Source organism: Astatotilapia calliptera, chromosome 12, assembly GCF_964374335.1.
Source record: "Astatotilapia calliptera chromosome 12, fAstCal68.1, whole genome shotgun sequence".
NCBI lineage: Eukaryota > Metazoa > Chordata > Actinopteri > Cichliformes > Cichlidae > Astatotilapia > Astatotilapia calliptera.
In genome coordinates, this window is record NC_137433.1 from 24,937,100 (window position 1) to 24,963,069 (window position 25,970).

Here is a 25,970-nt window from a genome sequence, read left to right on the forward strand (position 1 = left end):
CATTATAAAGTGGAAATGAAGAGCGCAAGTGCGTGGAAGGAAAGATGAGATGGAGGAAACGGGAGTAAAGAGGCAAAGGTTAGAGATGGAGAAGGAAACAGAGAGAAGAGGAGCGGAAGGAAGCATGGTGAAGGGTTTTGGTAGTGGTGATGAGTCAGAATGGGGAATTTATTTTTCTGGGGTAAAAGTGAGGTGAGAGACAGCAGAGCGAACAGAGAGAATAGATGGAGCGGAAGAATTGGTTAGGCTGGGAAGACTAAAAGATGGATGGAGTGTTTGAGGATAAAGCGCTTCTTTCCTGGCCCAACCTCGTACAGGAGGAGACATATTTTATGGTTGATAAAGATTGCCAATAAAGTCAATCAGGTCATTTCACACTTGCTTGTGTGAATATGTCTGCTGGCTTTATAGTTACAGGTGACTCTTTGGTGGCTGTTGCATTCTTAGTAATCAGATAAAGCAGATCATTGTCCACTGGCAGATATTGATTACGTAAAGCTTAAGTAAGAAATGCATGATATGAAATCTGATTTGATCTGCTGTGACTTGGCTTGTACGTTCATTCTGCTTCTGACATCGGTGTCCCTGAAAAATGAACAGGAATACAAAATATTGCATGCTGCACCAGCACTTCAATGATATTGATGATCTGATGAAAACATAGAGACTGAAATGGCCACACAGATCAAAAGAACTTCTGGGATTTTTAAATTATGAAACAATAACGATTTTCAATTTAGCTAACCAAATGTGCCACAGCTGGAACCACTGCCACTTCAGCTGACTTCAGTCCGAGTATCGATTGCCTATTCCCGTGTACAGTATAGTTAGCGGTTAATGTGTTTCTGATAAAGGCTTCTACATTTACAGATTCAGTCTCCTACAAAACTGTGTAGCCACGATCATCTATGTCCTTTCAAGTTCATTTAGGCCAAATTAGCACCAAAATTAGAGTTTTTGGAGCTGATGATCTTTATTGACAGAAGCTTTTAGCAAAGGTGACCAGGTGACCAAATATGCAGAAACAAAGCTATGCACACAGGAATTATTCCTGCACATATTCAGATTAACCTGCTATTAAAAGGGCCCCTCTCTAGCTATTCAGTCTTTAAATCATTCTCTCACCCCGACACACAGACACACACACACACATATTCGCTATTTGTCACACAAAACATTCAGCTGCTGTTCACTCCATTTACTTGCTCATTGAGCTGCTTAGGGGTAATATAATTGGTTGCAAAATGAGCTAGCATACACAGGACAGGAACACAATTTTGTGGACACACAGATCCACAGACACACACACAGAAATTAATTTCACATAAAACACTCACAGAAAGACAGTTAAACACATAATGCATATGGGCATTTTTCCATGAGACACCCACACAATAGTAAAAGAATTTGAGGAATTTAATAGTGTTTAAAGAAAAAAATACATTAAAATAAGAGTTATAGATACTTCTTACGTTTACAGATTTTGGTTTGACCACTATGCTTTCATCTAATTTTTTAAAAGTAGTCTTCATGAATAGATCTCCCAGCTTCTTTAATGACTGTCCAAAACTCTTCTTTGAATGTTGGCTGCTTTTTGATCCGTTCTCTGTTAATGTCATCACACACAGCCACCCTTCCACTCAAACCATAACTCAAGAAGTAAGTCACGTAGGATTTTGAAGTTGATATGAAAAGTGTATATACTAAAAATCTTGTATGACTTTGAATCTCAGTGACCTTGACCTCGAGGTCAAATTCTTTGAAAATATTCTGAATGTGATAACTTGAGAACAAGGTGGCATAGGATTTTGAAATCTATACCATAGGTGTATCTACTAGGAGGCTGAGGGGTACCACTGGCCGCCGCCAGTATTTTTAGACTTTGTGAACCACACAATTACACACATTTTCAGTTTTAAGGTTTTGTGTTTTCCTTGCCTTGTCAATCATGGAAATATATGCAGTGGTTGTTCAAAAAAGGGTAAATCATATGAGATCTGTATTTTCTTTAAACATACATTTCAGTTGTATGCTGGATACTATCCTTGCGATGTTTCATTATTAATCAAAATAGTCAGTGAAACCAACACAAACCATTTTTATCTGTTTTTGGGGGGTTTCTTCCAAATGAAATTTGGTCTAATGTAATGCAGAGCTAATGCATGATTCTTTCTCTCTGTCTCCTGCACACGCACCATTAAAGAACAAGCTTAGAGTTACTATGCAGTGAAAGCAATTCACAAAGGGGGAATCCCGGTCAAAGAGTGTGCTGACAGGCGTGCATATTCACGGGGGAGCGGTGGGGAGGGGAGATTATTTAGGCCAAAGATTAATTGGCGGAAATAAAAGATTCATGTTCATGGCAAAGTTCATTAAAATCTTCAAAGGATTTTTTCTTTCTTTAGAATGGGTCAGCGAGATATTTAAGGAGGGCTGGAGCCAAGGGGGAAGCGTAAGAGCTGTCCCTTCCATATTATGTCACACGTGTGCGTGTCTGTGTGGGTGTGTATTTATCAAAATGAACAGTGTAGTAATATTGCAAGCAGTAGCTACTTATATTTGTGCCCATTGTAAGTCTGCTTCGTGGGTGTACTGTATTACAACTGAATTAATGAAGTAAGATAATATATACTTGTTGTTCTTCATTAAGCAGGACATGTTGAGTGTTTTTGTGTGCATGTTTTGTTTCCCAAACGTTTGTCTCTCAAATCCATGGGTGGTATGTAGCAAACAAACAGTAATTAGTTTTCGTAATGGTTCTCCATTACATTTCTCAGCGGCCAAACTCTTTGAAAGGAAACCCAAGCACCGTTGCGTTATAATTAACAATAGCTTGTGTATTCCCCCAGAGGTGACAATTTATGGGTGAGAGGTGGAACGAAGGAGAAAGGAAGAGAAATTTGTATGTGTGTTTGTGTTTTTCAGTTCTTTATGTGTGTTTCCATTTTCTTGGTGTAGTTCTAGAAATCTTGAGTATGTGGTTATCCTAGCCATCTTATTAGTGCTACTGTTGAAACTGGTTTCCAGCCACATCTTTTCATACCCATTTGTCGTGGCCAGTTTCCTTTTTTAAAATAAATCCTGAATGTCAATTAAATGTTGCTGCCAACTCCTGCTTTTGGTCCTTAGAAAAATTAATGGCTAGGTGAGTGTCTGAACCACAGTACAGCTGGCCACTCCGTTTATACTCAATTTGTACCATCCAAAATCCCCCCTTTCCAGCCCCTCTTAGGTATCACGGGGAATTACTAAGACAGCAACAAAAGACTGATTATTCACCATGTCCTGTAGAGCCAAGCCCAAAGCTCCAAAGTTAGGATTTCAAGTCAGTGAATGGATAGTTGATTTAGGTGTTTTCTGCTTTCATATAGTTATATGCTTTGTAATAGGTGTTTCATGTTAGGCTGATTCCATCATAAGTGTACCGTATGTGTAAAAGTGCAGACTGAGCTGTGTAGTAATCTTGTACTGTGAAGTGAGTGAATAGAAAGCTGAAACGAGTGTTTTGCTAAAGTGCAGTTAACCTGGGGTCTGATCGTTTCTGTGATTTTAATACCACCATCATTTGGAAAAGCATTTTACAAAAGAATTACCCAGAAAGTATCAAATGAAATCGTAGTGTCTGCTATTATTACGAGCACTAGTAGAACAAGAGTGATGCTGTTAAAAAGTACTACATCTACAGTCAGCAAGGATCAAATGTGTATCAATACAGGTGAAGGATCTTTCAGGCTCAGCCTTTTTTACAGTTGATAGATGAATGAAGATGATGTGAATATTAACCCTTTTCACCACCTGTGTCTCTGTAGGTCTCTGCAAGACTTATCCAAGCAGACAGAGTTGCCTTACGGTACAGTGTTGGACTCTGCAGTTTATGATCAGGTGCGCTCCAAGGCAATGAACCCCTTTGAAAGGGATCCCATGTACTCCCAAATGTGGCGGATGATTAACCGCACAGGAGGAGGCGATAATAACGTTGAGGAGTCAAAAGAAGGCATTCGCAAGGTACGTCTTTTCATTTTTTATTATTATTTTTGGTTAATTAAACTTTGGCACAGACAAAATGATTGTGGTTAATGAAATAAACACCGGAGTCGAGTCATTCCCCTGATAGGGTTTGAATGAACAGGACAGGTGGTGGTGGTGCCGGTGGTGTTAAATATCTCTTCTACAATATAAAAAAATAGCAAGGATTAGAGGATTACGGGGATTTGAGTACTTCTAAATCAGCTTTTACTGTTCACTTTAAAAACATACAGATGGGTGTCAAATTAAAAGAAATGACGTGAGTCCCCTGGTGAAGTGAAGTGGTGAAGTGTGAGAAAAAAAAATAGTGCAAAGTTTTTCTGAGTGTTCGCCTTTGAAACCATTGTCATCATAAAACTATTTTATATTGATGTCAGTGGTACCATCTAGTTCCTTAGTCTCTCTAGGGGGATGGGGGGAGGTCACTGAAGGGTTTTTTTGAGTGTAGAAATGATGTGAATCTGTGATACTGGTATGGCTGTTACCACCTCTCACCGCAAATGAGCACTTGAGATTTTGAATGTTAGACAGCACTCTCCACCACCATCATCAAATCACCAAATGAGGAAATGTGCTTTGGAAGAATAATGCTCATCGGTCCAGCAGAGGTCCAGAAACTTGGAGAATCAATGCCGGGCGGGGGAGTGGAAGCTGCTCTGGATGCACAAAATCTTACTAAAACACATTATATTGGCTTTTCACTTTATTTGTCACCCTTCTGCATTTCATGGTATAGCATCCCTAAAAAACAAAAACTCCTTAGTGTTGTGGCTCAGTCTCTCTCCATGAATCACCTGACATCTTTGCTCTCCAAGAGGGCAAATTTACTTGAAAGCATTGCTGTCCAGCATGTTGTTAAATGTTCAGACTCATCATAAAATTTGTCATGTGACTAAGGCGCACGTCACGCACTGTGCGCATATGTTTTTGGCAGCTGGAGTAGATTTTCACGTTCCAAAGGTTTTCATGCTCCTTTGGCTGCTCGTAAGAAGGAAAGAATTGCAAGTTTTGCTATCGTGTATTTTTAATACAGTGATATTTGTGACCATTCATCTTTAGTGTGCGTATTTTTGATGTATTATGGGTATTGAACAATTTCTATTGTTGGGATGTTGTCTTTTAAAAGTTTCACAGACATTTTCTATCCTTTCCAACATTCACTGTCATTACTATGTTTTTATGTACTTTTATGTATTACCCAGTCATTTTTATCAGGTGCACTAATATGCAGATTAAAGTTTCTTATTTTTTTTCTTACATAAGTTATGCAAATATCACTGCCCATTCAGCATTTGCTAGTAATGCCTAATTCATAATGCGTAATACAGAGAATTGAAGATGTTTACCGTATGGTCTACAGTGCATCCTTACAAAGCACCGACTCAGCCCTGTTTTGACATGCCGCTCATGTTACAGGGTCGTCTGTGTTGATCGGGGATAAATGATGTTAATGATACACAGATAACGTTCGCATGACTAAATACTTAATTCCCTTGGTGATTACCCAGCATCATAAATACCTGACTGCTGCATCTCATTTGCATGCATCCCACTTTCTGTTTGCATCGTGCTTCGCTCTTCCAGAGGGTCCCACTTTCTCCTTTCTCCTTCCAGAATATATTAGACTTAAACCAGAGCCAGCATTAGAAGGAGTGATGAAAGTGGCACACGGTAGTTTTAAAATTATGCATTCAATCCAGTGTCTAATAAGATGGAAGAGTGGAACCATTAACACTTACTAAGAATCATTTTTTGTTGGTCATGTAAACATGTATACTTAATTATTATTATCCCCAGAAACACAAATAAGGTAGTATTTTATTGTAAAATAGGGTTGTTTGTTGCATCAGCAAAAGTATTTATCACCTTCACTACAAACTTGACACCGACAGCTTGAGAAAACACGTTTACCTAGTGAGCTGACATCTGTGATTCTGGCATAATGGGTTGAGAAATAGTGGCACCAAAGACAAATCACACCTTGAATTTTCTGTAACGATTTTTTAAAGGATTTTAAAATTGTGGTATTTCTGCAGCACATGGGCTACCACAAGCTAGTATGGTACAGAGAGATCATGAATACACATTGTCATTTGATGGCTTTGCTCGGGAGACAGTCCTGTTCACGAACCACGATGAAACCTGTCATTATGGCAACACATAAGATAATAGTGTGCTCTCCCACCACTCTGGATATTTGGTTCACATGAAAACAGCAGGTCATAGCCGTGGCGCTCGCCATTAAGGTCGACAAGACCAAAGTCAAACTCCGATTGGCAGCAGGAAGTTGTGGGGAAAAAAATCTGTTACACCCTGCGTGCGAATCACTGGAATACCACACTTAACAAGAACAACTCGAATGTGAAGTATCACTGCAACTGTACAACCCAGGGGAACACCTGAAACTCCCTATGTGATGCAATTCAGACACAGTGTGCACGCTTTAAATGAGTTCATGGCCAGAGACACTGTCAGACATCATGCTGTTGCGGAAATGTAAAAGTCCAGTTCCTGCTAGCAGACTGGGTTGGGGCGACTCATAAATATATATCAAGAAGCAGTTCTTCTGGGCAGTGCTTCAGTAATTATCAGCTGAGACTGAATTTTCCATGATAAGTAAGTCATATGAAAAAAAAAAGGGCTGCTTTTCAGAAGCAGCGCAGTGGGAGGAGGCAGGACTGACAAGAGGCAGGACTGGATGAAGGTTTTTGAGAGAGGATCTGCTTTTTCATGGATAAATTCTCTATGACGGGGTGACACCTCCAGAGTGGCAAGAAAGCACTGCAGAGCAGAACTGAGAGCGAATACAAGAAGGAAGCCGATATCCCCTCTGAATATGTCTCTCTTGATTTTATACTTTACTTTATTCTTTCATCCCCTGCTCTGCATTTCCGTTCCTTTCTTCTCACCTGCATCTTTTTTTCCCCCTCTTTTTTTTCTTGCACTGCACCACCGAATATTTGGCTGTTAGCGTTCTATCTCTCCATCGCGCCCCGCCTCCCCCACTCTCGACTCCTACCCAAATCTTTCTTTCGTTCTCTGCTTCTCCTTATAATATTTCATTCTGCAACCCCGCTGTCTCTCTGTCTGTCTTTTTTTTTCATCTACTTTGTGTTAAAAGCTACAGGGTGCACTCTAGTGGTTCACTAATGCCTGTCCCTCTCTGCTGACTGCATTGACACAAGCTGATTTTTTTCCCCCTTCTGCTGCAGTGCCACTGACAGTGACACTGCCGCCTTGACTGTGTACGTTTAAGCAAATGAATCAAATTAACGGTTTAATTATTCCTAAATTTGGTGGAACTGGGAAACACTGGATACATCCTCTACATTCTGTACATGCAGAGCTTACCAATCATTGATTTTTCCTTTAGAGAAAACATTTTGTCAATGTGGAGACTTTCAACCTGTTAAGAATTCTTCTCATGCTGACAAATACATTTAGAAGGTAGTAAACAGACGCCTGAAATTATTTATTTTTTAAGCTGGAGGCTAGACGCAAAGCTATAATATTATTAACAGACTCCATGAGTCAGACATTTTTGGTTTTCTGTCTTTGTCTGATTTATTCTGATCCGTTTGTCTTCTTCAATCCCGTCCCTTTTGCTATATTTGATTCCCGTGAGGTTAAGAACTTGATATATTTCCCCCTCAGTGTCATGCTCTCTCGCTCCCTTCTGTCTCTTCCTGCACTTTCTCTCTGTTTTTTTTCTCCTCTTTCCCAATAAACCTCTTACCCCTCTCCGTCACCGTTGTCTCCTGTGCACTATGGATTTTCTCCCTTTTCAGTTTCGATCCCCCGTGGCAGAATAATATTATATGTCAGAACAGGTCAGTGTCTGGGCTGTCTCTGCTATCACTCACACACAAACGTGCAGCCTACACACACACATAAATGCACATACACAAAGACCTACTCAGATTCAAACACAGATACAAAATTTGCATTTCCCCAAGTAGCATGCTTTACACATGCATTAACACATTTCCCCTCATGCACGCCTTGCATACTTTGATACACAAACACACACCAAGCCAGCCAAGCGCTCCTGTCATGGAGTAATATATGTGTCGCTCCCATTTCAGTCAATGATCAAGGCACTCAATAGAGTGAGAGGTGTTGCACCTCTGCCTTGATATCTCATTAACTTTGTGTCACATATGATATCTAAGACCGCTGTGCTCTGTGTCACTGTTTGACATAATGGCATCCTCATTTAAGTCAATGGAGGACTTACTTGTGGTCCCATCTATTTATTATTGCATTGTCTCAAGAGTGAAAGCAAAGTCTTTTTTTGTCTGTCAGTATCAGTTACTTACCCTCTAAATTATATGAAACCCTTACTGACATCGATAATAATAAGATGCGCCGATATTAGCGACAGTAACTGTAGAATCTCGCAACTCCTTAAGCTGGATCACTGAGCATTGTCTTACGTTTTCTTTATATGACTCTATATGGTTAATAAAATGCTCTACTTATGCGACTACAGTTTAAAGCCTCATCTAGTGATTTTTGTTGTTGATAATAATTTCAGCCAATGTGACAGGAGACTGTACCATGAAATGGAAACGTTTTCCACTGAGCGCCATTTATGTCCTAATACTATAGCACGTACATGCATGCTTGGCATACTCTATCACATTTCACTTGAAGCTCACAAAACTAAAACCTTCAGATTTGCATGTTTATTCACATACGTGCCAATGCCGACACGTACACACACCTGACTCGGTTGAATTAAGTATCCCTGTGTGAATATTTGACAGCTACTCTCTGTCAGGCTTTAAGAGTCTCTGATGACCGCTGAGTGATTTTAGAGTTGAGTGGATTGCCAGTGAGTGATTTTCTGTCTGTATGACTTTCTGCTCCACCATGGGAAGGTACCACTTTAGAAAATGCATCTTTTCCCCTCATGACATTGCCTACTATATATTACCGTTATTCCTAAAAAAAGAAGAGCAGAAAGTATTGAAACTTTCACTGCAACATTATCAACGATAGGCTGGGGAAGGGGGGGCTTCACGGTATAAAGGTCCTGTTCTCCAACAAAGACAGGCAACACTGTGTGAATTCAATATCCTTCCAAACTTACCCTGCAATAAATAATTTTCAAAAGGACGATGAAGGCTTTGGAAAAAAATTTCCCATACTTGTAGCAGCCAATGAAAGCTTGGAAATGGATGGAGAAAAAGAGGTCAGACGAGTGGGCTGAAAGCAGTGAATCTGAAATTAAATGCTTCATACATTATGAATATATTTGGATTATACTATATAGAGGAGCATTTACTTCAGGTAAAGCGCTTTTACATAGCTGCTGTCACTTGTGAAGCCGTCTCTTCACTGAAAAATACCAATTTCTTGGATCTGAATTTCAAATTCTTATTACCTGAAAATGGATCTGACCCACTGAGCTGATAAGGTCACATCAATCAAGAGAAGCATATAATATATAAACATTAATTCACTTTCTATAATCCCTTAGTATACTTTTGTCATGTGGAAGTTTTCTGACCACACAGAATCGTCTTTCATTCCTGGAGACGGGAAATAGAGGTAAAGTGAGTAGGAAAATGATGCAAAGTAAATGGCCCAGCCAGGCTATCAGGTCCCCCCACACGTCAAAAATACCTGTGAGCGATGCTATGTAATACTATGCAACGTTTACCAGTGAAGGAAAATTCCTCCACTTATCCTACATATGCTCAACTCCATTGTGCAACAAGCCGTTTTCTGCCACTTAATTTCATCCCATCACCGTCTCCCCATTTAGCATAACGACTCTAGAAATTGTACTAAAAATTATCATCATCTCTTCACCTCTGCTGCATATATCTTGAAACAGGAAGTAAGTATCTGTATAATGTAAGCCTATAAGGTTTCGCCAATTTACCATAATGACTTCAGTGATGATGATAAAGATTATGCCGAGTCCTCATCCAGATAGAGCTGGTGGCAAATCATCCAAGACCTGTTTGGATCCTTCAGCCATCACAGCACTCTAGAGGACAATCGAGACAAAGCAGAGGAGAGATGAAGGGAGGAGTGGAAGATGACATAGATGGCGAATTGGTGCTCGAGGAGTAGGAAGACGGAAATTGGGAAATTTAGGTGGCATGAGGGCGATAAAGGGGGGAGGGAGATGAACTAGTGAAAATTGAGAGAGTGAATGCATGTGGATATGAAGGGACAAGAAAGAAGTGCAAGGAGAGGACTGAAAGGAGGGATGATATAGAGATAGAGAATGAATAGGTAGACAGTGACCTAGACAGAACTGAAGAAAAGGATTAGCCATATGTTGCTAAAACATATATTTTATTTACTATATTGTTTATTTCTTACAGTTTCACTCTTGCTCTAGCAAGGCCTTAAATGCATACATATATGAGACCAATGATTCTGAGTGCTATGCTCTGAAAGGGTTACAAGCACTTGGAAGGGAAGAACTCCCTTTTAACAGGAAGAAGCATTACCAGCCATGTTTCCAGTTTCTGATTAGTTTCATTTTTAGTGGTTGGTTATTTTTGCTGTTTGCCCTCCATTCAGATTTAAGAACCAAACTCGCTGACAAAATCTGCTCCTTTACAACATAAGCCGTCCACTTGAAGGCTGATGCTTGCCCCATGCATTCAAATGTGAAGCCAAGGAGTCCTTAACAAGTATCTTTTGGAAGTGAGATTCACCGCTATGAAAACCCAAGCGTGTCGCTGCATCAAAGTCAAAGGACACGTTGTTTGTGAGACTCCAGCGACTTTGATAAGACACTGAGAAAGCACAGAGATTCAGAACAGGTTAATCAAAAATCACCCGCCCATTTAAGGTTTATGAGCGCTTGTTCACTGCCTCTCTCTCTCTCTCTTCATTAGTCAGCCATCCAGTGTGAATCAGCGAGGTGGACTGGGGGTGTGTGGGGAGATTATGTTTAAACAGAGGATAACATTGAAGCTCACCCCAGATGCCTCACTTTGTGTGCGTGTGTGAGTGCAGGCACATGTTACTCTTCTCTCAATTTAGAGAGGCCTCTCTAACACCTGTTTACCCTCTCAAATCACGGTTAACATTGTATCTGTAGGCAGCAGTGCTCTCTGAGTCTGTATGTGTTTGTATCAGTGTCACAGTTCTTTAAGGACCTCCTGCCAACCACTCATTGGTCAGGGAGTTGCCAAGGTTACCGAGCAGGGTGGCCCAGCTGTGCTCAGGGTGACAGATCTCTGTGTTTATGATTCCTCTCCCCCTGTGTTTGAGAGAGGTCGACTTTTCATGAACAAAGCTCTCGGGTCCCAAGGTTGCCTACAGCTATGTGACTTGTATCCCTTACATTGCACCCACTAACACAATATTCTCCCTGCGCTTCCTCTTGTCACTCCTTCAATTTTGTTTCTTTCTTCCTCGTGTGCTCTTGGTTCCTCTTTTTGCTGATGTTGTTGCGCTTCTGTAGTCCGGAGTGACACTTGCGGTATTTTTGTGCCTGAGCCAGTGCTCTGACACGGTGCACTTACAAGAGGGGCTGAGGCAAGACCCGTTTCATTAGATTTTTAAAAATTGATGCCATATTTATGTGTTTGTCATGTATTTTATTGGATTTGAATGAAATCTCTGCTGAGCCATATAAGCCCGTGATATATATCTGTCACTATGCCATGGTGCAATATCCTCTGTAATAATCCAGGCTATGCTATGACCAGAAAATGCCTTTTTTGGCTGCTGGGCTCTCTCATTTTCTATTTTCTAGTAGTGCAAATCACCCCGACAGGAAAAAGAGAAAGCTCTTTTCCTGCAGAGCCTGATAGCTCATTAGAATTCAACACAACAAGCCCAAACAGCAAACATATTTTCCTGCTGTTACAATTCTGTGCCTATGTGATGACAGTGTTTCTGTGTTGTGACTGAGATTTGGGGAAAGCAGATGAAAAGAGGACTAAAGACGAAGGAAATGGGGGTAAATTTACTCTCCATATTAAAGAGGGAAGATTGTAAGGATTGAAAGAGACATTTGAAATAAGGGAATTATAGATGCTAAACAAAAATGGAGAGAGGGAGAGATGGAAGTTCATCCTTGCTCGCTGTGGTGATTGATTAAAAACTGGCATGTTTGCTGGAGATGTGACAAATCGGCATAGAGTGAAGGGAACAGAGGGAGAGAAAGTATTGAAGTAAGGAGAGGAGATAAGGGTTCGGTATGGTTAAAAAAAACTTAAAGAAGAGAAGAAGAAATATTTATGTTATCTATTTCTATCTATTTATGTTTTCTTCTCTCTGTTCTTATATTTAAGAGCGATGCCGAAATTGCCTTCGTATCGGTTTCTCCTTCTTCTGCCGCCCAAGCGTCAATCCATCTGACAGCCGCACAACAGTCTTCTTCTGGATTTAGTTTTTTCTTCCTCTGTTTGCCTCCCTCGCTCACCGAGTCAGTGTGTGTTTTTCCTCTCGTTCCCTTTCATCCCGCGCTATACCTCTTGTGTCTAATAATAATTACAACACCTCACAAAGAAATCAATGAAAGTCAGCAAATGAATGCAGCAATTTATAGACCTGCTTTATTGCTGGATATAAATTGCATTAATGCAGCACTTGCGAGCACACATCTGTGTTTGTGAACTCGTGTTTACATTTTAGTGTAGGTGTGTGTGTGTGCGCACAGTATACTGCTGTATGCAGGTCTGTTGTCATAAAGGTATATCTGCATGTTCATGCAAAGCTCTATATCTGTGACACGGCTTTACAATTTGTAACCAATAAACTTTTTTTTTGCATTAAAAAGAAAGAAAGAAAAAATAAAAACAAGTTTGGCCAAGAGATTTAAGGTTGCGTCCTGTAGAAATAAGTTAGAGAAAATAGGAGAAACTGCTCAGAAGGTTTAAAAAAATCCCTTGTTGGTCCATATTACTTTTCCCCCTCTCATTTTAACGGTCTTCCCCAGAAGAGTATGTGAGCTTGTCCAGGCAAGCATGTAATCCCGGCAATGCAACGTGCACTTGTTCATGATTCACTGTCCTCAACATATGCAGGACACATCCTCAATATTTGGCAGAAGGGTGCAAAAAAAGTGCAAAGATTTCTCCCTGTGTTATGTTATCGACCCTGCTGCTTCCCCTTTCAGTCCCTTGATTACCCAACAATCACCTGTAGGCCCCCACACAGTGGATATTTCCTTATCACTTCCTAGTTTTGGAACTGAGATCTACACTTTGATTTTGTTCTTTAACACCTCGATTCCTTTTCTTTAGTTTTCTTTTTTGGTTTGTAGATATCCTGCTGTGTTTGGGATCATTGTCCTGTTGCCTGACCAAATTTCTGCCAAACTTTAGCTGTCAGACAGATGGCTTCATATTTGCCTCTGAATACTTTGGTATACAGAGGAGTTTGTGGTCGACTCAGAGTCTTCAAGGTACCCAGACCACTGTGCTTGACAGCTGGTAGGAGGTGTTTGTGCTGATATGCGGTGTTTGGTTTTTGCCAAACATCTTCACTTTGGCCTCGTCTATCCAAAGGACATCGTTCCAGAAGTCTTCTGGTTTGATCAGCTGCAGCTTTGCAAACCTAAGCCGTGCTGCCATGTTGTTTTTAGAGAGAGGAAGCTTTCTCCTGACAAACCTTCAAAAACAAGCCATACTTATTCAGCCTTTTGCTAACTATACTGTCTTGAACTTTAACATTTAACATGCTAATGGAGGTCTGTGGAGTCTCTAATGTAGGTTTTTGTTCACTGATACATGCACAGTCTCGCCTTGGGGAGAATTTGCTGGGATCACACCATTGTGGTTTTGTGTTGACGCATAGCTGAGTGCTCTACACCAACGGCTGCTTTTATAGTTACTGGTCATCAATTAATTAGAAGAATAGCCCAATACCAGGCCAAACACAGGTTAAACTCTGGTTCTGGTTCAAAGAAATTCTGTTTGGTGATCTTCTATGAAATGCACTCTCATGTACCCGTAACCATGCTTAACACTGCCGTAACAATATCCAATCCATTGCATGTTCCCCTCTCCCCTGCAACAAGATGGCAAACTTTGATAAACTCACATTCCAGCTGGTCTTAAGTTACTGTTTAAGCTCTTTGAGCTGTGCTGTTTTTAAAGACACTAACAAAAAGGAAACATGTCACAGTTTGCTTCTCATGTGTTTGGTAGAGACAAGCGCAGAAACAAATCATCAACCCAACATGTTTCACATTCTTTACTTGTGGTGTTTAGTAAATATTTCTTATTTTTTCCCCTTTTACTTTAAAGTTTTAAAGATATTATCTTGTAAACACAGAGGCTTTGCTATTATGCTTTTGATTTTCTTGTTTGTTTATTTTTTAGGTATATAAAGGATCTGGGTCTTTAAATATGTGAAGTTAAAAGTAGTCTTTAGCTAAACTGCTTTAAAAAATATGGTTGTGCTGCTTATGTTTTTGTTTTAGCCCAAATTAACAAGAATATACCTACTTATGTATCTTTAGATGCCAAATGCATTACTTGTAGTTGTAACTAGTTGTAAGCTGTATTTGTGTACTTGTAAGTTGTAACTAATACTTAACCAAACTTCAACAATAAGTCTCTCCAAAGTCTGCAAGCAGAGTTATGTTTGGAGGATAACCAGCAACAAGCATTTAATTTAAAGAATATGATGTCCTCTTAGCGCTCTAAGGTTAAGATTTAGTGTTTAGTAAGTATGAAAAAAGTCAGTATGTTGCTGTCTACGTTAACTGAGCTGAGTGGTGTATGAAGGTTTGTAGTGGTTTGTATCAAACTTTATTCATCAGCAAGCACAAACAGCTATGTATCGGTCAGTCTCCATGGGCATTGCTTTAATCAAGCTGAGCTTTCTCGCTTGTAAAACTATTTAGGAGTAATTTCATTTACATAGTTGGTGGTTAATTGGGTAACATAAAAGCTGTGTAGGTAGAGGAGATGAAACCTGTAGTCAGTGTAAGATGTTAGAATAAGAATACTGAATATTGAAGTAAAAACTGCTTTGATTATTTTTTGGCAAGTAGCATAAGGCATATTTGAGAGTTTAAGCAAAAACACGTGTTTTAATCTATCCTACAGTAGTGTAATCTAAAAAAGCATGTTATCTTAGCCTTTGTGGGCAGTTACTGTTGAGAACTGTGTATTCTTCTTCCTGAAAAGCATCCACTTTACTCAAAACATAGAAGTTTGCAGCCTTAATGATTTCTCCTACACCTTTAATGAGCCAGCCCACATTCTCTCATCCATAGACTAACAAGAGATAACCATGCAGAAAAAATACCAAAGTTATCTACTTATTGCAGAGAAATTGATTTAAAAAAAACTTCTAGCAATTAGATGATACACATAAAAGAATTTTGATTTTACAATACAGACAACACCATAATTTAAAAGGGCAATCTCAATTCCAAATAGTAATTAAAATGATAAAACATTCCAACAACCTTTTTTTTTTGAGGCAATAGGATTACATTTTTTTTTTATTGAATTCCTTTTTATCTATTACTGAAGTCCAAGATGAAAAAGATAGCACATAATTATTGTATTTATAGGCCCTGCTGGAGATTAAAATGCACACAGTCTGGCTGAGAGAAATATGAAAGGGAGCACAACAGCAATTAGGCCAATAGAAGCACAAAGAGCAAAGTTGTGAAAGTTAGACAATAGTATTATTCAAAGAGCCAAATGCTCCTGCTGAAAGAAAGAAAAATAACCGTTTTTAAACACATTTTTCATCTGCCTGCTCTCCGTCATGTCTAGCCAACTCTGCAACCTGAAGCAGACTGTTAGATTACATCTTAATTTCCCAGATAAAAAGAGGCTGAAACTGAAAAAGCAGAGAATGGATCACTCAGTCCCCTGTGTTTTGAATGAAAGTGGAAAGGGCAAGTTTAATCTCCGGATTGTAGATTAATTAGGAGGACAAAGTAAGAGGTGGAGGGAATTTAAGAGAGAAAAAAAAAGCATTTTATTAATGATTTCGTGGTGGGATATCTGGTTACAATTGACCCTCATCTCTTATCGTCGCCTCACGTTCAACCCGTTCTATTTTTCATTCTCTCCTCCCTCCCTCTTCTCTGGTATTTCTTAGCCTTTTATTTATTTCTCCGTTGTCTTCTTATGTCTACACCACTCTCACTGTGAATAGAAGGCTTCTCTTTCTGTCTTTTCTTTCACCTGCATGTCCTGCTCTTTTCCTTCATCTCCTCTTTTTTTTCTCCTCCTGGTTCTCGCTCAATGGTGTTTGTCTTCATTTTTTCACTCCTTTCTGTTTGATGTCTCCTTCTGTGTTTGCATCATCTATCCCCTTTTCTATCCCTTCCATTCATTCTCTTCACTTCACCTATACTCTTGGGCTTCTCTTCATTATCAAGGTGTTTTCACATCCACACTCCTTTCTCTCTCTCTCTCTGTGCCTCTCGCTCTTTTCTCCCCTGTTCTCCTCCATACTTCTTTTTCCACTGTCCTCTCATTTTCATGCGACTCACTGGGCAGCCACACTCAGCGTCTTTATCTCTGTCTGTGGGAGAGGAGGCAGCCCAGTGCCAGCAACTAATGGACTTTTGGAGAACACAGACAGCCATGCATCACAGTCCGGAGAACTACATAGGGAGAAAGAGAAGGAGGATTTGGAGTGAAGCCAACGGGAGAGTGATTTGGGACAGAGAAGGAAACAGACGAATGAGGGAAAGAGTGATAGCGAAGAAAAAAATTAAAATTAGAGGATCCTCTCAAGCAATACATGGAAAGGAAATAGGGGAGAAAAATATTTTGCTTGTGGGAGCTATAATCAATAAAAATTCTTTACAGATTTAACACTGCACATCTTTCCTTAATTTACCAATGCAACTTTGTCAGCCAGCTTCATCATAGTCATGCAAACAGAAAAAATGCCTATAAACGTTTTTTTTTAAAAAGTGATGTGGTTTAAAAGCTTGCAAAAAAATAATAATGGAGCCCTTTTTCCAAATGGTGGCAAGAAGAGTTAGAAAGTGACTAAAGAGTTGTTCAGTTTGAAGATTATTCAACTATAGGATTACTTGGACAACAAAGTTTTTAGAAATAGCCTCTTTTCACACTTTTTGTAGTAAAAATATAAATTCAAGATGTGTGTGGATAATTTCTTTCTTTTTGCCTGTTATCATCTGAGATATTAGAATTTTAATTTGACAGAATTGTGGAAAAGCTGATCATCACGATCAATAGACTAGCTATTTAATTTCCATATACCCTTGACCAGCTATTGTAGCATGCCACGAAGGAGGAAAAATGAGTTGCTGTAAATATGTATAAATTTCGGGGTTAATGTTGAACATTGCCACAAGCCCAAGGCTTTTTAGATGCAAGAGGGAGATTGGTTCTCAGCGCTACACTTCTGTCCTGTGAAGCCTCCCTCTGTGGCATTAAACCACTTCCAAAGAACCTTGAAGGCAGGTTGTGAAAGTATGCAAAGGATTTATGGTGCCATACAGTATCAGATTGGTAAAAAAAAAAAAACAGAAATCTACTAAGAAAAGAGTGTGTTGCATTCTAACATAATTGTGTAATGCAATCTTAAATAAATAAAGAAAATCTGTCTGTGGATGTTAAATGTAATAGCTTCTTTGCCGAATGAGGGAGTTTAGCTAAAGTCCTGCTCACTTTATTACATCTGCAAAGCTTTGCTGTAAGTCAGCCAGACTTAAGCTCCCAGTAACAAAAACTCTGGCCACCCAAAGAGAACAGAATCCACAAGTAGAAAATGGGTTTTTTGTATTTGAAATGTGCCTCCAGATACACAAAAGCAGAATGAACACTGTGAGTTGTAGCTTACATCTTAGCAGGTAGAATAATCTCTGATGTCTAGGTCGCACCTATAGGTGAGAAGAATCCAAAGGATGCATGAGTCTGGAGGTGCACACAAACAAATTTCTTAGCCAGTAATGCATTGCAGAGTTATGACCTCTAGTTGGAATGGAGAACAGAGTTCCAATGACACACACCTACACATCCAGCGACTTGCAGAGTAGTTACAGCAGAGTTCATTTCCACACTGCACTTTCTTCCTTCATGGGCGGTTTGTGGTCAGGTGGACATTGAAATGTATCTGTAATAACCAAGTGCAGACTTTCAATGGCAAACTCATTCCCAGTCTACAGCGGACTGCAATCAAACTGCAAGGCATGCATCTCTAAGTATGCTGACAGCCTGTGAGGGCAGAAACTCTAATTTGCACTGAAGATCTTATCATTCACCTCAAGTCTGAGTCGAACTCCTGGCAGGTTTTTGTGAACCTTAGCCATAACTTAATGGGTAGCCTAGTGTCTGATCTTTTCTTTCCATCTGACAGGTGCTTGTGTTGACTGAATGAGTAAAGGTACATTAATGATTTTCACTCTGTCTCACATGTTTACACAAGGAAGAGTAATGGCCTTTCAGTGATCAATGCTAGCATCACTTTGGGTCAGATAGGCCATAAATGCTGCATAAATAGCAGTCAAGTGGTATTATAATGGCAGATGTTTTCAAATGAAGTTGTGGCTAAAGGGACTGTGTGATCTACAAGATTTGTTTTAGCAAACACCAGCTGTTCATTAATTTTGCGCGAGTGCGACTGCGGAACCACTCAAATTAACCGGAGTGTTGTGAAATACTGGCACAGCTTGTCAGTCACTCTGCTAACTGATGGTGATGTTCAGCTCCCTGACAGATCCTACGTGTCAGGCTTATTGACATTCATTTTCTCATATGCTACAGTAGTATTTTCAGGTACTATACAGGTAAGAATTTTTTTGTGAAATTCAAATTATTCTGAAATGAATAGAAACTATTGAGGAAAAAAAAGTTACTTCTTTTAATTACCCTCGGGAGTCGATGGAGCTACAGTGACTGATGGTGTGAGAGCACTCATGCACCTAAATCTGTTGCTGGAAGAGCATCTGAGTGTATCAGTCATCATTTTCTCTCCTCGCCTTCATAACTATTTCTTTCCCACGGTTCCAATTAAAACTCCTCCAAATCAGGCTGTATTGCTTCCACATTAACATTTGCAAGACTTTTTTTCTTCTCCCCCATACAAGTAGTAAGATAACTTGAAGTTTTAATAGAAATTCCATCTGAAATAGACATGGAATCTGTCTGCAATATGGGCCAGTGTTTTCCCTTGCAATTACTCCTTGGTGTTATGGAGGGCTTTTGACACTGTACTGCAACCATTTGGCACCAGAACTTACCACTGAGACCAATATTAATGAAGTAAATAGAGGAGGCCTGGCACGTTGAACTCTGCAGCCTGCATTTAATCAGTATTTTATACTCTTGGGCAACTAACATGTTAAACTGACAGGGGACATTCAGGATCATTGTTGAAACTGAGCCTGCATACTTACAACCAAAGTAGCGCTACAGTGGTATGGTGTGCTTTCGACCTTCTTTGGGCTGTGATCTCTACAGTTCTTCCTTCCAAATTTATGCCAGAGGTGGATGGCTCTATTCACATGTCCTGATTCTTCACTTGTTTTCTTTTTGATGCGTGTCTGTGATTGCAAAATGTGTAACGTGACCACAGTGCAGAAATGTGCCACCTGCCAGATGAGGGCACACGCAGTGTCTGGTCTCACTGGTGTTGACAGGGTGAGGAGCTCAGTAATCTGTGATGACCTTGAAGTCAGCCACTGATCCTTCGCACTGAGAGGCACAAGGTGGGAGACACAGTTCATACATTTAGTGTTATCTGCTGAGCATGACCGAGTATATGGCGATCAAGGGGTTGACCGGCAAGACCTGCTCATTTATAGGTTGATGGGCAGATGGACAGACAGACGTTCTGTAATGAATGCTCTGTCTGACAGGACTGATAGCATCATGTCCCTTTTTGTTGGTACGGCAATATTGCTCATGGAAGCCAATGGATTGTGACACTCAGTAATGAGAAGGTGGAATACTCGTAAGCTGTTTTGAAGTAGTGTGTTTTACTACCCTGACCTGCAGCATAAGGAAAACTGGAAAATCAGTGAGAAAATAAAAGGCCTGGATCCAGAGTCGCATTTATATAGTCACAAATGAACTGACTCAGAGGTGAGGGGCACTATAAGAAACTCTCTGCACCATTTTCATTTCTGTTAGTCAACCTGAAAGCTGTCAAATGGGCTCGCAGGATGCAAGCAAATAAGGTTCTCTGTGCATGTCTGTGTAGAGACAGCGAGTACTTTCATGGTCTTGTGTTTTATGTTTTGAGTGTCACTTTTTATAGTAATTATTTCAGCATTGTCCAGGTATTAATGGCAACCCTATTGATATGCTTATGACTGTTAGCGGAATCCATAAAGCAAAATCTGCATACTGAATAGGTTCCTATTCTATGCTGCTGTCTCATCTGCAAGTCACAGCATGCTTTGTATATTTTTTTTTCACATTTAACTTGCTCTCACGTCTGTCTCAGTCTGTCACCGTCTGTGTTTGTCATGGACAGATTTTGCCTCTCTTGCCTTTTGTCTGTGTCAGTGTGTGTGTGCATCTTATAGCTTCTTCTCTGTTCTGCCACCCCGCAGTGCAAATGTTGATGTTGATGATTTTTTGATCAAAAAAAAACAAAGACTGCTTGAAGGAGACTCGGAGTGCTCATTCTCTGCCAAACCCAATACTCAGTTTCAAATTAAAGAAAGTGATCTGGATATGCATAAAGTTTAACGGGTCCTTCTTTTTCTCTCGCGTCTCCTTTCTAGCAAGTTTTTGCAACTTCAACTTTTTTTTTTTCAAGCATGGCTATAGAAAAAGAAAGAAAACATAGCTCTTCCTTTGACTCTCCTTTATTTTTGAAACTTTATCTGAGATTCATCAGTCTGTGTCTGTGTTTGTTTCGCTGACTTTTTTGAGGACAGTGTCAAGGTTGTTGACCACCTTTGTTTTCTTTTTTAGGCAGAGAACATTTCACAGACATCTCCGAGAGTTTCTATTTGTTTGACTCTCTGCCTTTACTTTCAGAAACTTCTGCAGGTACCTGAGACATAATCCTGGCTAGTTTATTCAAACAGTACACCAGTTCTTCACACATTCACTGATTCAGTTCATTTCATCTTCATTGTCAGGGCAAAGTTAGCCGGGCCAAGCTACAATCAGCATGACCAGCAATCGCCCTGGTCACTGCGTTCTACTTTTAAATTTGATGCCAAGCATCAGAAATTTAAAAGGAACGGCAAAAAAGGGCTTAATGACACGTGACCCAGCTGTGCATAAAGCTCAGCTGTTTCTGGATGTAGATGAATATATCTATATTTTCATTACATGTAATGTAGTTGCACTCTCTCAGACATCATTTCTTGTTTCTATTCTTAATAGAAATGTAAAGCATAGTCTAGAGCAAGGGGCCCTAATATAACTATAATTTCTCTCCTTTGATTCTACTCCTGTGATAAGTCAGGGTTTTTTTCATTGTCAGCATTAATAACGTCTTGGTATGTTTTCATTTGGTGCACTGCAAAAATCTTTACAATTAAAGAGTACTTTAAGGTATTTGTGTAGACTATAGCAAGTATAATTCTTTAAATTAGTTACTGCTGCGTGTCGTCTTTGTTATGGGCTGTTTAAGTTCCAATGTTGTGTGCTGCGTTGCCCAGCAACGCTGCATGCATCTAACAGTAACCCAGGAAGTAAATGAACCTCTCTTGATATTTGTCACAAATTCACATCGTCTGGGTCTCCTAGAAAGCCGGAAAAAAATTGCAAAAGACAACACACACAAAAAAAAAGATTCATACTTTGTAAAGCCATGCAAATATAACATAAGACTTCATTATGAAAAATACTGTTGAGCAAAGGGAAGATGAAAAGGAAACAGAGAGAAATAATTTTTTCTGCCAGATCCTATTAAGGCTGGCATCTTAGTTTTGGCTCACTGATCCGTCTCGGATGATCCGTCTTTCCAACATCTGTCTCCAATTACTTCTCTCTTCTAGTATCACATCTCTCATCGGCTTAACGGGGTCTGAGCAAAGATTTTCATAGAGCGTGGCAATAGGCGATTAATTTCTCTCTTTTCTTTGACTCCCTCTTCCTGGAGAAACAAAGACGACTAATGACAGCTGATGGTAATGAAACAACAGAGAAACAAAGGGAGGAGAGGGAGTGAAGAAGTTGTCATATTGCGTCTCTAAGGATGTAGGCGGCTGTTGCCACTAGAGCGAGCAGTCGGACGAAACAACTCAGGAGGAATTGGCGCAACCTGCATGCCAGGCTTTAGCATCTCAAACCTGGCCATCAGTATGTTGTTGGAAAAGGTAGATAATTATTCATTCACTAGGTAAGAATATAGATATTTTATATATTTTCATCTTCAGTCCAGTCCTTGTAACTGACCATTTTCAAAGGGATATTTTTTGCTTCTCTGTTAAGTCCCTTAACACCGACCTATAAAAAAGCTACCTCTGGGAGCTAGTGTTGTGTCTACACATAACAGGCAACTTAGCAAAGAGCCAATTTTAAATAATGTCTTTAGGCACTTTGTTACTGGCAGCCTGTTGAAAAAAAACTAATTTTCTCCTAATTTGTTTGTTGAATCTATGAAAAATCCCAAAGATAACATAGTTTGACAGGCATAAAATTGTATTTTTGCACCCAGAGAGCTATTAGGAGAACATTTGGTATATCTCGGCATTGTGTGCTGTATGTGTTTTAAAAAACTTAAAGAAACTGGACAAGTGGAAGATCAAAAGAGAAGTGACAGGTCTCAGCAGATGAAAGGTACCTGAAAGTCTGGTTCTTAAAAACATCAGGGGAAAAAATCCAGCGAAGACCTGACACAGGACCTGTCAGATGCACGTGGCCCCTCAGCTGATCCATCTGCTGTTCACCGAAGACTCATAGAAATGGTTAGTCTAATGGAGTGAGTAAAACGCAAAATATTGTTCAAATCATCTTTAGTTTATAGAGGAGGTCAAGGGAGAGGTACAACAGTGAGTGTCTACAGCCATCCGTAAAACACGGTAGAGGCTCTGTCTTGGATTTGGGGCTGCTTTTCAGCCAGTGCTGTTGTGAAAATTGATGGAACTATAAATGCAGCTTTTGATCCGACATGCAGTACCATCTGGAAAGCATCTTATTGGCAACGGCTTGATTATTTAGCCTGACAATCATCCCAAACACACAAACTACTTACCTAAATACAGTGGAACTCAAGCCTCATCCATATTGAAGCAGTGTGGGATCATCTTGACAGAGATCATAACAAAAGTGCGACCAACATCCAAAGAAGACCTTTGTTCTTAAAGAAGCCTGGCAAACTATTCCTGAAGACTACTTAAAGAATTTATAGGAAAGCTTCCCTAAGAGACCCTAAACTGGTCGCACCAAATATTGACTTTCAAGCTTGTTTGAACTGTGCAACTTATGTTTTTGCCTTATAAACTGTATTTCTGGATATGTTTACACATGCTTCAATAAATGATTGCACCTTTTTCCCATTTCTTAGCATACTATACAAAAGCTGTGATCTTAAAGCTTTAAAAAAATGCAGCCAAAAAGAAACTGTAGAATTATCCCAACACATCACCTCGTACGTTTCAAGGGAACCTGTCCTGAAATAACCTTCCTCATGTGTATTTATGCAGTAAGATGCATAGACGGGGAGTCGTTGTCTCTCTTTTTGGTGCCCTGATTGATTCGCCTGCACCTAATCTTATCTTTATTCGGATCTTCATATATCTACAAGAAGCCAGCTAGTGCAAACTGGGGCGAAAATTTGGCTGGGGAGCAGCCTCTCATTGTAATGCTCTCTGAGCCTAAACAAAGGCAGTAAAGAGCATGTGGGATGCAAGTAAAACAAGACAGAGAGAGACAGAACTAGCTGTGAGGATGTGGTTTGAGTGTTATGCCGCAGTCAGACCAAAATCCGCTTGGTGAATTTTACTCACGTGGTGTGGACAAAAGCAGGACGGTAAGGTTGCAAGCATAACCTGTACTGCTCACAAGCTGATAGCAGCAGTCATCAGAGCTGTGATACAAAATGTATTTTATCAGACAATGTTATTACCCTCTGTCATTGTCCTTACACTGCAGACACACCAAATTCTCTGCTATCTACTGCATGTATTATTTCACCATTCACTACACAGAATCCTCCAGTTGTATTTTGTGAATTAAAAATCAGTTCTACCTGTTCTCTCTCAAACTGGCAGAAAGGTGGAAAGCTTTGTAACTTCAGCCCTTAAAGATCAATCTGGTTGGACTGAGTAAAAGCATAAAGTCGGTTACCAGACGTGAATGTTTCTAAATGCTACAGACGTGAAACATACGCCTATGGACTGATTGTGTGACGTTTGTGAGAGCGACAGAGACTACCCATAAAGTTTAGAAATTGGCAGAAGCGTTAGATCTCTGGCCTGAGATGTACTGCAAGTAAATTTAAGTTTGTCTCTGGGCTGTTGGCTTTTTTCTGTCAGAGTCTGTCTTCCATCAGTCGCTCTCACATTTCTCAAAATCAAACAAATCAGCGTCAAAAGAGAGTGATGCAAGAAGACATATGCAGAAGTACGCCGTGAGTGTAGGCTGTTGGGAGACAGTTCTGAGCTGGTAGCAGTTATGAGTAAAGATGAGAGACTTCACTGTAAAATACAAAGCTTAATGATGTAATTTCTGAGCTAGGTAATCTTTTTAATGTTCACTCATTTCTATGAAGCGAAATCAAATTATGATGGGGTCACCGAACAGGCAGGCTGCTCTGCCTTTTTCCCAACAGAAAAACGACACCATAATCTGTCTGTTTAAATGTGTAAATGATAAATGCTCATTCACTCTTCTTGTCTATAAAAAGCAAACGCCATCAGTAATTTAAAGTAGATTGACCTTCCCCTCTAGGTCATGCACTTCTAGATCACTTCCAGCACTGCTGCTCTTTTTAGATCACACAGTAGAAATGTTGTTTTGATCACTTACACATGGACATTTCATCATGGACATCAATCTTTTCAGTAAAGGAACATCAGTTGCCAATTTAAACTAATCCAGGTTCAGATGATGAGAACTAAGGCCAGATGGACTCACAGACAAAACGGGAGTCGTGTCCAAGCTCAAAATCAAAATAGGAGACAAGGCGGTCGCTGTGCCATAGCAAAGGTGGTCCACCAGGTACTGCTGGTCAGTGGTACAGAAGCTAAACCTAACCAGGTAGCTGTCATTAGAGGTACATTTAAAAATTCAAGTTGGGGTTTTTCTTTGTTGTTTTATTGTTGTTTATTTGCTTGTTTGTCTTTTTAATGTATGACTAAAGATCAGTTTCTGTTGAAAGCTGATTAATTCACTGGGAGAATAAACAAAAGAAAAATGTGAGGATAAGCTGTAACAAATCCACGTGGATAGCACAAAACTCAATACTGAAATAATATATGAATAAAAATTAGGAAGAATGTCCTTTATTACAGCCATGACCTTTCCTCTTAAGTTTCTACTGTTTTGCTGCAACTTTGTCAGTGTACTCTCACTTTAAAGAACAAAGCACACAGCCTCCCATGTGTAAAACATTTCACATACATTGCTTTAAGGCTAAATGGTGATCATTTAAGAAACTAATTTCACACTGGGGGATGATTTGTTATGTGCCACTGTAAAAAAGTGTTTATAATCTAAGATCTTTGAGCGAGATGAAGAATCTGGTATTCCTTTGCATGCTGGGTGCCCTTCAAGGGATCTTTCTCAGAGAGGGGGGGAGAGAGAGAGAGGAGAAAAATCAGAGAGAGAAAAAGCGAGTGGACCCTGGAGTAGTTTGGGCATTTTGAAGTTGCAGCATGCCTAGACTCTTAAGCCAAACTGTTTGAACCATGGATGAGATAGAAAGACCTCTTGAAAACTGCAGAGACACACGCACATGGGGCTAGTACTGTAATATAATTGCAATGTAGCGTCTAGAGAGAGTTTTATAAGTCAGAATGTATGTGCAGTCACCCCAAGGAGTATGTGTAGGTGGCCACTTTTCATTTGAATGGCCCTCAAAGTTCAAAGTTCAGCCTTTTGTTT

The 25,970-nt window shown here is 39.8% G+C and overlaps 1 protein-coding gene across 2 annotated transcripts in view; it reads left to right on the forward strand.

Moving 5' to 3' along the window:
• Window positions 1-25,970, forward strand: part of grid2 (glutamate receptor, ionotropic, delta 2) — a 548,182-nt gene that overhangs the window by 478,616 nt on the left and 43,596 nt on the right. For both annotated transcript variants that reach the window (XR_013912448.1, XM_026188535.2), the window contains exon 13: window positions 3,810-4,005. Coding sequence is in view for 1 of the 2 variants with exons in the window: in XM_026188535.2 (XP_026044320.2) it covers window positions 3,810-4,005 (196 nt within the window). In the remaining variant the exon portion in view is untranslated. The remainder of the gene's footprint in view (window positions 1-3,809; window positions 4,006-25,970) is intronic.